Source organism: Schistocerca piceifrons, chromosome 7 (genome assembly GCF_021461385.2).
Source record: "Schistocerca piceifrons isolate TAMUIC-IGC-003096 chromosome 7, iqSchPice1.1, whole genome shotgun sequence".
Lineage (NCBI taxonomy): Eukaryota > Metazoa > Arthropoda > Insecta > Orthoptera > Acrididae > Schistocerca > Schistocerca piceifrons.
Genome location: NC_060144.1, coordinates 570,435,537 through 570,450,687, shown reverse-complemented (window position 1 = coordinate 570,450,687; position 15,151 = coordinate 570,435,537). Strand labels below are relative to the sequence as shown.

At 40.3% G+C, this 15,151-nt stretch overlaps 1 protein-coding gene across 1 annotated transcript in view; it reads right to left on the bottom strand.

Annotated features, from left to right (window-relative positions):
• The window catches only part of LOC124804751 (chromatin assembly factor 1 subunit A-like), a 102,756-nt gene that overhangs the window by 24,869 nt on the left and 62,736 nt on the right, over positions 1-15,151 (bottom strand). Inside the window, exons 9-10 of the mRNA XM_047265056.1 lie at positions 12,532-12,723; positions 12,069-12,198 (exon numbers count right to left, since the gene is read on the bottom strand). Of these exons, the coding sequence (XP_047121012.1) occupies positions 12,069-12,198; positions 12,532-12,723 (322 nt within the window). The remainder of the gene's footprint in view (positions 1-12,068; positions 12,199-12,531; positions 12,724-15,151) is intronic.

Below are 15,151 nucleotides of genomic sequence, written 5' to 3'. Positions count from 1 at the left end.
CTGGTGGCTTTGTTTTGGTAAGAATAAAGTTTAAATAAATTTGTATTGAGCAGAAATTACCAGCAATACACTTTGTAAATGGATAGATACAAAAATCTACTCTCCAAGCAATGGCAGGGGAACACATGCAAAAGAATTTAACTTTTACAAGCTTCTGGAGCCAGTGGCTCCTTCTTCTGGTAGAAGAGTTGAAGGGGAAGGAAGAGGGATGAAGGAAAAGAATTGGATAGGTTTAGGGAAAGGGGTACAGTTCATGAAAGTCACAAAGAACCCGGGTCAGCGGAGACTTACCAGATGGGATGAGAAGGAAAGACTGGTTGTTGAGGACTGCACCGGATGAGATTTGAAAGCCTGAGAGTTTAAAGGTGTAGGACAGGGTAATATGCAGGACAGACATTACTACTAAAACATCATGCACAAGTTAATACGAGTGAAAAGCTAACACAGGAGGAAGGGGGGGGGGGGGGGGGGGGAGGATGCCAAAAATAAACAAGTCAGAAAATAAAAGGTGTAGAAAATTAAAATGGAGTGAAGAAAGGAGTAGTTACTGTGAAGAAATGCTGAGACAGAAGGAAGTAATGTAAATTAAGGCTAGGTTGGTGGCAAGAACCAAGGCCATGTTGTAGTGCTAGTTCCCACCTGCGGAGTTCTGAGAAAGTGGTGTCTGGGGGAAGAATCCCGACGGCACATGTGGTGAAACAGGCACCAAGATCATGACTTTCATGTTGTACAACATGCTGTGCAACACAATGTTGTGCATTGCCTGTGTACACCCTCTGCCTATGCCAATTCATCCTCACTGATAACTGGGTGGTAATCATGCCGATGTAAAAGGCCGAACAGTGTTTACGTAACAGCTGGTATTTGACGTGTCATTTGGCAGGTGGGGCTCTCCCTTCAATAGTATATGTTTTGCCAGTTACAGGGCATGGATAGGTGGTGATAGTATGGTGCATAAGGTAAGTTTTGCAGCGGAGATGGTCACAGGGGTGGGAGCCAAAGGGTGGGGAGATGGGTGCAGAAGGAGCATATGGTCTGAGAAGGATATTGCGGAGATTAGGAGGGCGACGAAAACGTATTCTAGGACAAAATCGGAGACAGAATAGATCTCGGTTCAGGGCATGATTTTTAGGAAGTCATGGCCTTGTTGAAGTAGCAATTGATACATTCAAGACCAACATGATACAGGGTGACATGTGGTGTGCTCTGAAAATGATTTTTGGAGGGATCAGCAGTACCAGGACTGGATGTGATGGCCTGGGAAATCTGCTTTTGAACTAGGCTATTGACATAATTATGTCCAGTGAAGGTTGAAGTGAGAGTGGTGGGGTATTGCTGTAAAGAATCTGCATCCTAACAAACACATATGCCTCGAATGCAAAGGCTATATGGGAGGGAATGTTTCACGCAGAAAGGATAGAAACTGTCAAAATGTTAGTACTATTGTTTGTTTGTAGATCTGATGTAGACAGAAGTTTGTAGCTGGCCTTTGGTGAGGATGAGATCAACATCAAGGAAAGTGGCGTGGGATTCGGTATAGGACCATGTTAAATTTAATTGGGAGAAGGTATTTAGAGATTCCAGGAATTTTAACCAGTCATTCTCACAATGAGTCCATGTTGTTGTTGTTGTTGTTGTTGTGGTCTTCAGTCCTGAGACTGGTTTGATGCAGCTCTCCATGCTACTCTATCCTGTGCAAGCTTCTTCATCTCCCAGTACCTACTGGAACCTACATTCTTCTGAATCTGCCTAGTGTATTCATCTCTGGGTCTCCCTCTACAATTTTTACCCTCCAGGCTGCCCTCCAATGCTAAATTTGTGATCTCTTGATGCCGCAGAACATGTCCTACCAACCGGTCCCTCCTTCTTGTCAAGTTGAGCCACAAACTCCTCTTCTCCCCAATTCTATTCAATACCTCCTCATTAGTTATGTGATCTACCCATCTGATCTTCAGCATTCTTCTGTAGCACCACGTTTCAAAAGCTTCTATTCTCTTCTTGTCCAAACTATTTATCGTACATGTTTCACTTCCATACATGGCTACACTCCATACAAATACTTTCAGAAACAAACTTCTTGACACTTAAATCTATACTCGATGTTAACAAATTTCTCTTCTTCAGAAACGCTTTCCTTGCCATGCCAGTCTACATTTTATATCCTCTCTACTTCGACCATCATCAGTTATTTTGCTCCCTAAATAGCGAAACTCCTTTACCACTTTAAGTGTCTAATTTCCTAATCTAATTCCCTCAGCATCACCCGATTTAATTCGACTACATTCCACTATCCTCGTTTTCCTTTTGTTGATTTTCATCTTATACGCTCCTTTCAAGACATTGTCCATTCCGTTCAACTGCTCTTCCAAGTCCTTTGCTGCCTCTGACAGAATTACAATGTCATCGGCGAACTTCAAAGTTTTTATTTCTCTCCGTGGATTTTAATACCTACTCCAAATTTTTCTTTTGTTTCCTTCACTGCTTGCTCAATACACAGATTGAATAACATCGGGGAGAGGCTACAACCCTGTCTCACTCCTTTCCCAACCACTGCTTCCTTTTCATGCCCCTCGACTCTTATAACTGCCATCTGGTTTCTGTACAAATTGTAAATAGCCTTTCGCTCCCTGTATTTTACCCCCTGACACCTTCACAATTTTAAAGAGTATTCCAGTAAACATTGTCAAAAGCTTTTTTTAAGTCTACAAACGCTAGAAATGTAGGTTTGCCTTTCCTTAATCTTTCTTCTATGATAAGTCGTAAGGTCAGTATTGCCTCACGTGTTCCAACATTTCTACGGAATCCAAACTGATATTCCCCCGAGGTCAGCTTCTACCAGTTTTTCCATTAGTCTGTAAAGAATTCTTGTTAGTATTTTGCAGCTGTGACTTGTTAAACTGATAGTTCGGTAATTTTCACATCTGTCAACACCTGCTTTCTTTGGGATTGGAATTATTATATTCTTCTTGAAGTCTGAGGGTATTTCGCCTGTCTCATACATCTTGCTCACCAGATGGTAGAGTTTTGTCAGGACTGGCTCTCCCAAGGCCGTCAGTAGTTCTAATGGAATGTTGTCTACTCCCGGGGCCTTGTTTCGACTCAGGCCTTTCAGTGCTCTGTCAAACTCTTCACGCGGTATCGTATCTCCCATTTCATCTTCATCTACATCCTCTTCCATTTCCATAATATTGTCCTCAAGTAAATCACCCTTGTATAAACCCTCTATATACTCCTTCCACCTTTCTGCTTTCCCTTCTTTGCTTAGAACTGGGTTTCCATCTGAGCTCTTGATATTCATACAAGGGTCTCTTTAACTTTCCTGTAGGCAGTATCTATCTTACCCCTAGTGAGATAAGCCTCTACATCCTTACATTTGTCCCCCTGCCATCCCTGCTCAGCCGTTTTGCACTTCCTGTCGATCTCATTTTTGACACGTTTTTGCCTGCTTCATTTACTGAATTTTTATATTTTATCCTTTCATCAATTAAATTCAATATTTCTTCTGTTACCCAAGGATTTCTACTAGCCCTTGTTTTTTTACCTACTTGATCCTCTGCTGCCTTCACTACTTCATCCCTCAGAGCTACCCATTCTTCTTCTACTGTATTTCTTTCCTTCATTTCTGTCAATTGTTCCCTCATGCTCTCCCTGAAACTCTGTACAACCTCTGGTTCTTTCAGTTTATCCAGGTCCCATCTCCTTAAATTCCCACCTTTTTGCAGTTTCTTCAGTTTTAATCTACAGTTCATAACCAATAGATTCTGGTCAGAGTCCACACCTGCTCCTGGAAATGTCTTACAATTTAAAACCTGGTTCCTAAATCTCTGTCTTACCATTATATAATCTATATGATACCTTCTAGTATCTCCAGGATTCTTCTACGTATACAACCTTCTTTCATGTTTCTTGAACCAAGTGTTAGCTATGATTAAGTTATGCTCTGTGTAGAATTGTACCAGGTGGCTTCCTCTTTCATTTCTTAGCCCCAATCCATATTCACCTAGTATGTTTCCTTCTCTCCCTTTTCCTACTCTCAAATTTCAGTCACCCATGACTATTAAATTCTCTTCTCCCTTCACTACCTGAATAATTTCTTTTATCTCATCGTACATTTCATCAATTTCTTCATCATCTGCAGAGCTAGTTGGCATATAAACTTGTACTACTGTAGTAGGCATGGGCTTCGTGTCTCTCTTGGCCACAATAATCCGTTTACTATGCTGTTTGTAGTAGCTTACCTGCAGTCCTATTTTTTTATTCATTATTAAACCTACTCCTGCATTACCCCTATTTGATTTTGTATTTATAACCCTGTATTCACTTGACCATAAGTCTTGTTCCTCCTGCCACCGAACTTCATTAATTCCCACTATATCTAACTTTAACCTATCCATTTCCCTTTTTAAATTTTCCAACCTACCTGCCGGATTAAGGGATCTGACATTCCACGCTCCAATCCGTAGAATGCCAGTTTTCTTTCTCCTGATAACGACGTCCTCTTGAGTAGTCCCCACCCACAGATCCGAATGGGGGACAGAATATTTTACCCAAGAGGACGCCATCATCATTTAACCAAACAATAAAGCTGCATGCCCTCGGGAAAAATTACGGCTGTAGTTTCCCCTTGCTTTCAGAAGTTTGCAGTACCAGCACAGCAAGGCCGTTTTGGTTAGTGTTACAAGGCCAGATCAGTCAATCATCCAGACTGTTGCCCCTGCAACTACTGAAAAGACTGCTGCCCCTCTTCAGGAACCACACGTTGTCTGGCCTCTCAACAGTTACCCCTTGGTTGTGGTTGCACCTACGGTACGGCCATCTGTATCGCTGAGGCACGCAAGCCTCCCCACCAACGGCAAGGTCCATGGTTCATACATGAGTCCATACAGTAAAGATATCATCAATGGATCTAACTCAAACCAGGGGCAGAAGGCTTATGGATCGCAGGAAAGCCCCCTCCCAGCGACCCATGGAAAGGTCAGTATACGATGGAGCCACCCTGATTCACGATGGAGCCACCCTGATTCCCATGGCCATACCTCTGATCTGTTTGTATGCCTGCCCCTCGAAGCTGAAGTAATTTTGGTAAGTATAAAGTTAATTAAGGTGAGCAAGAAGGATGTAATAGGTTTGCAATCAGATGGGTGTTGACTGAGAAAATGTTCAACAGCAGACAGACCATCTACATGGAGGATGCTGGAATTTAGGGAGATGGCATCAGTGGTGACAAGCAAGATGTGAGGTGGGAGAGGAACAGGCACGTATTTCAGCCGATCTAGGAAACTGTGAGAAAATAAAATGCCTACAGCCATCCTTATGATTTTATTTATTTTGTTGCAGCCAGTTTCAGCCCTTCAATGCGCCATCTTCAAGCCGTAGCTGATGTGAAAGGGGTTGACACGATCCCTATAAATATCGCATCAGTGGCCAGCATCATTGGTTACGCACACTACTTGAAAACTTAGGTGTTAGCACTCTAACCATTAACTGCCAACTGACTGGAGAAACGGCCAAAGATATATACAGGGTGAGCACAAAGTCTTGCCCTGATTATAACAATTTATTACAGAATAACTGTTTGACATAATAATTTACACTTGATGCCGTTACATAGGTTAGTGTTACTAGTTTTTTTAAAGACCACTTATGTTAGTAAATCTCAATGTGAGCTCTCTTGGTAGCTCGGAGAATGTCGAGGAGGTATTCCAGTTCCCGCCAGGTGTTTCGCAACATGTTTTCTGTCACAGTACCCACAGCAGCTTGTATTCTGCCTTCAGTTCATCAATGTCAGCAACTGGTGTGACGGAGACTCTGTCCTTGATATAGCCCCAGACAAAAAAGGCAAGGGGGATAATGTCTGGAGAGCGGGGTGGCCAGGGTGTTGGACTGTTCCTTCCAATCCACCAATTCGGAAATGTTTCATCCAGCAAATCACGCGCTATCAAAACCCAGTGGGGGGGGGGGCGGGGGGTGTGTGTGTCTCCATCTTGCTGGAAAATTATTTGCGGTTGATATTCTTCTAACTGGGGGCAATGAACTGCTGCAGAATGTCTAAGTAAATGTTGGCGGTAATGGATTTTTCCATGAAGAAAAATGGTCCAAAAACCTTGTTATGCATGAGGCCGCACCAAACATTCACTTTTTCACTGTCTCGCTGCTACTGTAAAGTAGCATGTGGAGACTCTGAACCCCATTCATTGGTAAAGCGTATGCGATTTAAGTTAATCTTTAGCGCCATCAATCCTGATGAGAATCACAGTTGCAAATTCAGCACGTGTCAGCAAATCGTTCGGTTGCAAGGCTTGCACGATTTGCACTTTGTAAGTATGCAACTAAGCCTTTCATGAAGAATCTTCACCACACTTGACTGCGGTATTTGAAGTTCACATGATGCTTGAGGAGTTGATTTAGATGGACTCCATTGAAACGATTGCCAAACACGATCAACAGTTTCATCACTCACACGATGCCTGTCACTTTGAGGATGATCTTCAATGCTGCCTATTTCATTAAACTTTGCATACCATCATTTTGTGTATTTAACGTCAGGAGGGCTGCGTCCATGTGAAGCCCAAAGCACACATTGCACTATCTCCTGCTTAGATGCAATTTTGCCAGCAACTAACGTGATGTGAAAGGCTGCGTCAGTGTTGTGGAGTACTAGCACCATCTATTGGTCACAACTACTAGTAACAGTAACCTATGTAATGGCATCAAATGTCCAAATGTTAGAAAAAAATCTGGAGAAGGTGATACTGAATGAACATGGGTCTGTTACTGTACTAGAGGTTCTGAGAGAAAATTTCGCTACTGGATTTACTGATGTAAAGAGGTTCAAATTTGATTTTAATATTTTTCCAACTACTTTTCAGTGGACACTGAAAAGGCATGAAGCTCAATGACAAAGTGCAATAGTATGAAGAGGTTCCACACTGCATAAAATGTGGAAATCTACTACGAGAATATTCCTCACGAACAGCTCCCGCAGTTGTTTAAAATAACTGCTCGAGTTAGCAGTATGTTTGGAATCATAAATACATGTGAAAGCATCTTTTTCAGCAATGAAATTAACGACTATGTTCATCTGACTGGAGCAATCTGTTTGACCAACAGCCACTGGGGATCTTTCCCCGCAATGCAGACAAGCTGCGCATGCAGTGCAGTGTGCTCTCTTGGGCTCCCAGCCGTGCCCACTAGTTGCCACGCGGGCACCACTCATGCCCAGCTCTGATGTAGACAGTACTTTGTTTCGGAATTTATACAACCGAAAGGATGAAGAGTATGGAAGGTTGGAATAATATTGATGCTGACCCAATTACGAAGAAGTTATTCTACAGTTAAATGATTAATGGAAAATCTCATATAAAGATGTGAAACAAATACTAACAAAGAGATAGAGGGGCTGGCCAGTACTTACCTCAGCTCAGTACAGCCGATAGATACACAAAACAGAACAGAAAATTTACGTTCCTAGCTTTGGGAACTTTGATATCTTTATACTATATACCTCTTTACTTCTGTATGCATCCTCTTTCATTTGAAGCTGGCACAGTACTTACAGTAGAACATATTTGGCTTCCCTCTGACAACCATGCCTCCATCCTTGCTACCCTCTCTGTTTACCTTTCCCTATTGCTTCATAACCTGGTTTGTGAGTAACTGAATCCACTTTCCCTTCTTCCCTTTCTTTCCCCTCTCTCCTCCCTGATGAAGGAACAAAGTTCCCAAAGCTAGGAACGTAAATTTTCTGTTCTGTTTTGTGTATCTATCGGCTGTACTGAGCTGAGGTAAGAACTGGCCAGCCCCACTATCTCTTTGTTAGTATTTATTCTACAGTTAATAATTTCATTTTTGTGCTAATAACAAAGAGGGACTTTTTTTTTCATTCTAACCAGAAATTATTAAAAAAGAAAGATACTACTTGTGACTACTAGTGACTAAGTATTTCATATTGTACTCAAATTTTCCATGTTCACATCAAGAGGAGAGGGTGTGTTACATCGTCAGGTTTACAAAAAATAATGGTATATAATTACATACACCCATGTCAGAAGTATCATTTGCATAATCTATATTAAATTACATTGGATAATGGTCAAAATAACAAAACAGTCACAACGTTGTATTAATTCAGTATTTATTGTATTCTGTCTCTTACATATGCTGCACTTTTTTTAGATTGAAGTTAGCTGATAGGTCTCCCTGCTTAAAGGAAGTCCCTCTAACAAAGGAATCACTTTTAAAGGTCAGGTATCCAAGTAGCGAAGGAATTACCATATTTCATCAAAATATAGGAGGTATTAGAGATAAAGTTAGTGATCTGCTTATGTTGACTCTGACATTATAGGTATACCGGAGCACCACTTAAATAATTTGACAATTCAGAGGCTTCCTTTACCAGGATACAGATAAGCTGGCTGTTTTTAAGGAGTTCTTAGCAGAGTGGGGGTGTGAGCATGTATGTAAAAAACAGTATTCCATTTGAGTCTGTAAACTTATCACAGCACTGCACTGGACAGGTATTTCAGTGTTGTGCAGGGCAGTTGAATTTAGTGAAACTAAACTTCTGATTGTTATTGTTTATAGGTCCCCCAACTCTGACTTCAGAGCATTTCTGCTCAATCTAGAGAGGGTTCTTTGTTCACTTTACAGGAAGTACCAAAAATTAGTTACATGTGGTGACTTCTATTTTAATTTAGTACATGATTGTGCAAGAAAAAGGATGTTGGTAGATCTCCTGAACTCATATGATCTGATGCAGACTGTTTTTATTTTTTCCAACCAGGGTGCAGGGGAAGAGAAGCACAGCCATAGACAATATTTTTATTCATTCTTCATTACTAGATGGGCATCCTGTTAGTAAAAGGGTGAATAGCCTTACAGCCTTATGCACAAATTTTAACACTAAAAGGCTTTTATACTCAAACAAATGTTACATATAATTAAAAACTATGTAGGAAAGCTAATCCACTGGCAATGGAGTGTTTTTTGAACCTCATTGAGGAACAAGAGTGGCATGATGTTTATAGTGCCGATAATATAGATGACAAATATAATGCTTTCCTTAACACGCTTCTCACGCTCTCTGGGAGTTGCTTTCTATCAGAATGTTCTAAACAGGGTACTATCGGTAAAAGGGAGCCTGGGTGGCTGACTAGTGGGATAAGGGTATCATGTAGAACAAAGTTGGAGTTATGTTAGAAGTAGTCACAACAGCCTACTACAAAAAGTATTGTACGATGCTTAAAAATGTTATAAGGAAGGCAAAGAGCTTGTGGTATGCAAATAGAATAAGTAACTGATATGATAAAATTAAAACCATATGGTCAGTCATGAAGTAAGTGTCTGATCAGCAGCACAAGGTAGATGATATAAAGTCAGTTCATAATAAAAATATTTCTGTTACTGATAAGTCAGATATATCTACATTATTCAATAATCACTTCCTGAGTACTGCTGGTGAATTAAATAAAAACTTAGTTTCTACAGGGAATCGTGTAACTCGCTTGAAAAATGCCTTTCAATGACTGACGTCTGAAATACTCCTCTGTGATACTGACAAAGGGGAGATTGAGTCAATAATTAAATCACGGAAGACTAATATCTCTCAATGGATATGATGAAGTACTTAGCAGAAAATTAAGGTACTCTGCTGCACATTAGCCCTGTACTTAGCCATATTCATTACTTTTCCTTTAAGAAGGGTCAGTTTCCTGAATGATTAAAGTACTCCGTAATAATGTCGCTTTATAAAAAGGGAGAAAGGGATAATGTAGACAATTTCAGACCTATTGCTAAGCCATCACTTTGCTGGAGTTACTGAAAAGGCTGTGTATATAAGGATAATTGATCATTTTATTTCACAGAATTTGCTACCAAATGTACAGTTCGGTTTTGGACGTGGTTTAACGACTGAATATGCTAAATTCTTTATTCTCTGTGAGGTACTGGATGGATTAAACATAAGGTTTTGAATGGTAGGAATCATTTTTTATTTAACTGAGGCGGTTGATTGCGTTGATCACAAAATATTGCTCCAGAAGTTGGATCATTATGGAATATGGAGAGTAGCTTACATTTGGTTCACCTCGTACTTTAACAACAGATAGCAAATGGCCATTACCCACAGTGCTGAGAATGGCTATGGTGTGCAGTCTGAACAGAGCATAGTCAAATGGGGGGTGGGGGTGCCTCAGCGATCAGGGCTGGGGCTACTCCTGTTGTTCCTTATTTATACAAATGACATGACCTCTAGTATCACAGGTGATTCTAAAATATTTCTGTTTGCTGATAACACTAATTTGGTAGTAAAGGATGTTGTGTGCAACATTGGGACTGTTTCAAATAGTGCTGTTCATGACGTAAGTTCATGGCTTGTAGAAAATAAAATAATGCTAAATAACAGTAAGACTCAGTTTTTACAGTTTCTAACACACACTTCAACGAAACCCGATGTTTTAATTTCACACAATGGGCATATGATTTGTGAAACTGAACAGCTCAAATTTCTAGGTGTTCAGATAGGTGGTAAACTGACGTGGAAAGTTCAAAGACTTAATGCTGCCATATTTACTTCTCAAATGGTATCCGAAGTAAGTGATAATGTATAAATAAGTTAATGTATTCAGTATTTGACATTACCCATGTAAGCAAGATAAAGTTTAGGAAAGGTTCAAAATTACGTGTTAAGTTTGCTGGAAGCTGGCAAGTGTTCTCAATTTCAAGTACTGGCTGAGTATAGTGTGTGTAACTGGCCTGACTTGAGTTACACTGCTTCAAGACGTATACACGGTTTGTAACTGTAATATTGTGTTAAGCCTGTTAACATAAGATGCACCTTTTAATGAGCAGATTATGAGCATTTTCAATTTTTAAATTTGGTCAATAATTATATGAAATATGCAAAATAAAATTTTTGTTGCCAGTGGAAGGTGTTAGAGAGGTAAGCTAGAACTTTGACTACGCACCGTGAACAGGGTCTGCCGGTTGGTAATGTAGATAGGTGATGTGAGAAACCTAGCACATTAGAACTTAAAATAGAACATTATAGGTTTGGGGTTAAAGGATTGAATTGATTTTAGTCTTATCTGGGTGGTACGAAGTTGAAAAATTCTCATTTGTGTATGCTCGCAGCCAACAGCCATGTTATAGTGTCCCAGGGTGACTACTCAAACTTTGTGTGTGTGTGTGTGTGTGTGTGTGTGTGTGTGTGTGTGTGTGTGTGGTGGGGGCTGGAGGAGGTAGCATCACACAGTAACTACTTTTCTTTCCACTCTGCTGAGATAGTTTCACTGCAGTTTTTAAACACTGATAATTTATACAGAATAATATTCGTGTAATTAACATACTTTGATATATTAAGTATTCTAAAATCTGGGACTTATAAAACTCAGTACAATTTAATTCAAATGCTAGGTTAAAAACACAGAACTCCGAGATTTTATGAAATTCCTGAAATCCCCTGAATTTTCCAAATAAAATGTAATTCCCCAAGAATTCCAGGTTCTCCAGGTTTTTCCATAAGAATCGCCATCCTGTGTCCATGTTTACAGCGCCCAGAAAACAAAACAGGTGAATATGTTTCTAAGCAGAGGAAAAAATGCTCCTCCTCAATGGGAACAATGAAGTTTAAATAGAGCCAAAAGAAGAAAAAAAGTGAAGACCATTTAGAGGGAAAAAAGAAATTTTGGAAATTTGTGTTAAGTTCCTATGGGACCAAACTGCTTACACACCCCTTCATCTAACTTAAACTAACTTATGATACGGACAACACACACACCCATGCCTGAGGACTCAAAATTCTGACGGAGGGAGCCACGAAAACCATGGCAAGGTGCCTCAGACTGCATGACGGTGGGAGGGGGGGGTGAACTTTTGAAATTTTTGCAAAAGCAAACATTGTACTAATTTAAAAGGACAGTAACAATTCATCCAATGATAAAGCTGCTCAGTATTGTTTAGTGTTATTTCCCACAAATTGCTAATTTTAAATTGTTTACACACTACTCTTACTTGTACTTTGCACATACATTTATCATCATCACAGTTTTGTTACTTCAAAAGGTACATACCTGCATCATTACTTTTGTGTGTCCAAATGCATCCAATTATTCTTGGTTTTAGGCGTTCCGTCTTTTGTTTCATTTCTTCTTCAAATTCGTGCTCCAGTAATTTAAGTTTAGCCTTCTGGGACTCGGGTGACTAAAATGAATGCAAATCTAACAAGTGATAATGTCTAACAAAAAAATATACAAAGTAAGCAAGAAAGAAAAAAATGAAACTGAAGTAATAAAGACAAAGAGAGAGAGAGAGAGAGAGAGAGAGAGGGGGGAGAGAGAGAGAGAGAGAGAGTGTGTGTGTGTGTGTGTGTGTGTGTGTGTGTGTGTGTGTGTGTGTGTGTCGAGGGGGCTAGACACTGTATTTTGCGTGTGCCCTTGTTAGGTGAAGCTAAAACACACACACACACACACACACACACACACACACACACCCTTGTATACAGGGTAGTGGTAGTGTTTACTGAGCAAAACTTACCAAAGTTTCTGTATCCTCATCATCACCGTGTAAGTTTTCTTCGTCACTTAAATATCCATGAGGTACAAAGAAATCATTGTCAACCTCATATTCATCTTCCGACTCCTTTTCATCATCTGAGCCATGTAATGACTCTCCAGGTTCCTCTTCTTCCCATTCATCATCAGAGTCCACTTCATAGTCAAACAATTTCTGAAATTTAAAGTCATTACAGTAAAACATGTGTTTTTTTTGTATGTATTTGCAGAAACAAACTATGAGAGAAGAAAGGATTAGTAGTAACACAATAAACAGAATCATACAAAGATTATTCACATGTTCATGCCTTATACAGTGTACACTGTGATATTAACTCATTGCTTACGAGGAAACAACAGAATGAATGTCAAATAAGTGGTAACCATTCAGAAACTACAAAGCTGGATCTGAGTGGCCATAATTACATCTACATCTATACTATGCAAACCACTGTGACATACATGGTAGAGATTATGTCCCACTCTAACAGGCTATAAGGGTTTATATCTCGTTTCATTCATGTATGGAGTGTGGGAAGAATGAATATTTAAATTCCTCCATTGTGCTGTAAGTTTCATTCACGCATGGTGTGTGGAAAGAATGAATATTTAAATGCCTCCATTGTACTGTAATTAATCTAATCTTGTCCTCACAATCTCTATGTGAACAATACATAAGAGGTATAGTATTTTCATAGAGTCATAATTTAAAGACAGTTCTTCAAACAGTGTAAGTAGGCTTTTGCAGGATAGTTGCCTTCAAGAGTCTTCCAGTTCAGTTTCTTCAGAACCTCTGCAATACTATCCTCAGGCCAAACAAACCAGCGACCGTTCGTGTTGCCCTTCTCTGTAAATGTTCAATATCCCATGTTAGTCCCGTCTGGTACACATCCCACAAAATGGTTCAAATGGCTCTGAGCACTATGGGACTTAACATCTGAGGTCATCAGTCCCCTAGAACTTAGACCTACTTAAACCTAACTAACCTAAGGACATCACACACATCCATGCCCGAGGCAGGATTCGAACCTGCGACCGTAGCAGTCGCGCGGTTCCGGACTGCGCGCCTAGAACTGCTAGACCACCGCGGCCGGCACACATCCCACACTGTTGAGCAATATTCTAGAATGGGTCACATGAGTAAATTGTAAGCAATCTCCTTTGTAGACTGTCTGCACTTCCCTGGTATTCTACCAATGAACCAAAGTCTATCAGCGGCTTTACCTACAACTGAGCCATGTGATCATTCCATTTCATATTGCTACAGAATGTTACATCCAGGCATTTGTACAAGTTAGCTGATTCCCGCTGTGACTCAGTGATATTATAGTCTTAAGATATTATGTATTTTCGTTTTGTTAAGTGCACAATTTTACAGTTCTGAACATTTAAAACAAGTTAACAATCTTTGCACCCCTTTGAAATTTTATAAGATCTAACTTAATACTTATGCAGCTTCTTTCAGACAATATTTCATTACACATAACTGCACCACCTGCAAAAAGTCTAAGGTTGCTATTAATACTGTCTACAATGTCACTGATATGCAACATGAACAGCAATCATCAATAGTCCCAGCACACTTCCCTGTGGCAGACCTGATTTACTTCTACATCTGCCAATGGCTCTCCATCTAAGGTAACTTACTGTGTTTTCCCTAACAAAAAATCCTCAACCCACATTCGAAAAGAAGAATATATATGGTACTGAGTCAAATGCTTTACAGAATCTGAGAAATACTGCACCTACCTGACTGCCTTGTTCCAAAGCTTTCAGAATGTCATGTGAGAAAAGTGTGAGCTGGGTTTCATATGATCAATGTTTTCAGGAACAAAGTTAGCTGGCATGGAGAAGGTCATTGTATTCAAGATACCTCATTACTGAGCTCAGCGTATGTTGGTTGGTTGGTTGGTTGGTTTGGGGAAGGAGACTAGATAGCGAGGTCATCAGTCTCATCGGATTAGGGAAGGATGGGGAAGGAATTCGGCCATGCCCTTTCAGAGGAACCATCCCGGCATTTGCCTGGAGTGATTTAGGGAAATCACGGAAAACCTAAATCAGGATGGCCGGACACGGGATTGAACCGTCGTCCTCCCGAATGCGAGTCCAGTGTCTAACCACTGCGCCACCTCGCTCGGTCAGCGTATGTTCTCAGATTCTATGACAAATTGATGTCAAGGACACTGGAAGGCAGTTTGTCCATAACTTCTACAGGCCTTCAATTACTCAGGTGTTACCTCTGCTTTCCTGCAACTACTGAGCATGGTTTTCTGTTCAAGGACTCTATGATAGATTATAAAAAGAGGGGCTAACTCAGCCGCAAATTCAATACAGAATCTGACGGATTTTATCAGGCCCTGGAGCTTTGTTCAATTTTAATGATTTCATGTGTTTCTCAACACCACTAACAACAATACCCATTTTACTAATCTTTTCTGCTATACAAGAATTAAATTGTGTCAGTTCTCCTGGGTTTTCCTTGTTGTGGTGGTCTTCAGTCCAGAGACTGGTTTGATGCAGCTCTCCATGCTACTCTGTCCTGTGCAAGACTCATCATCTCCAAATAACTACTGCAACCTATATTCTTCTGAATCTGCTTAGTG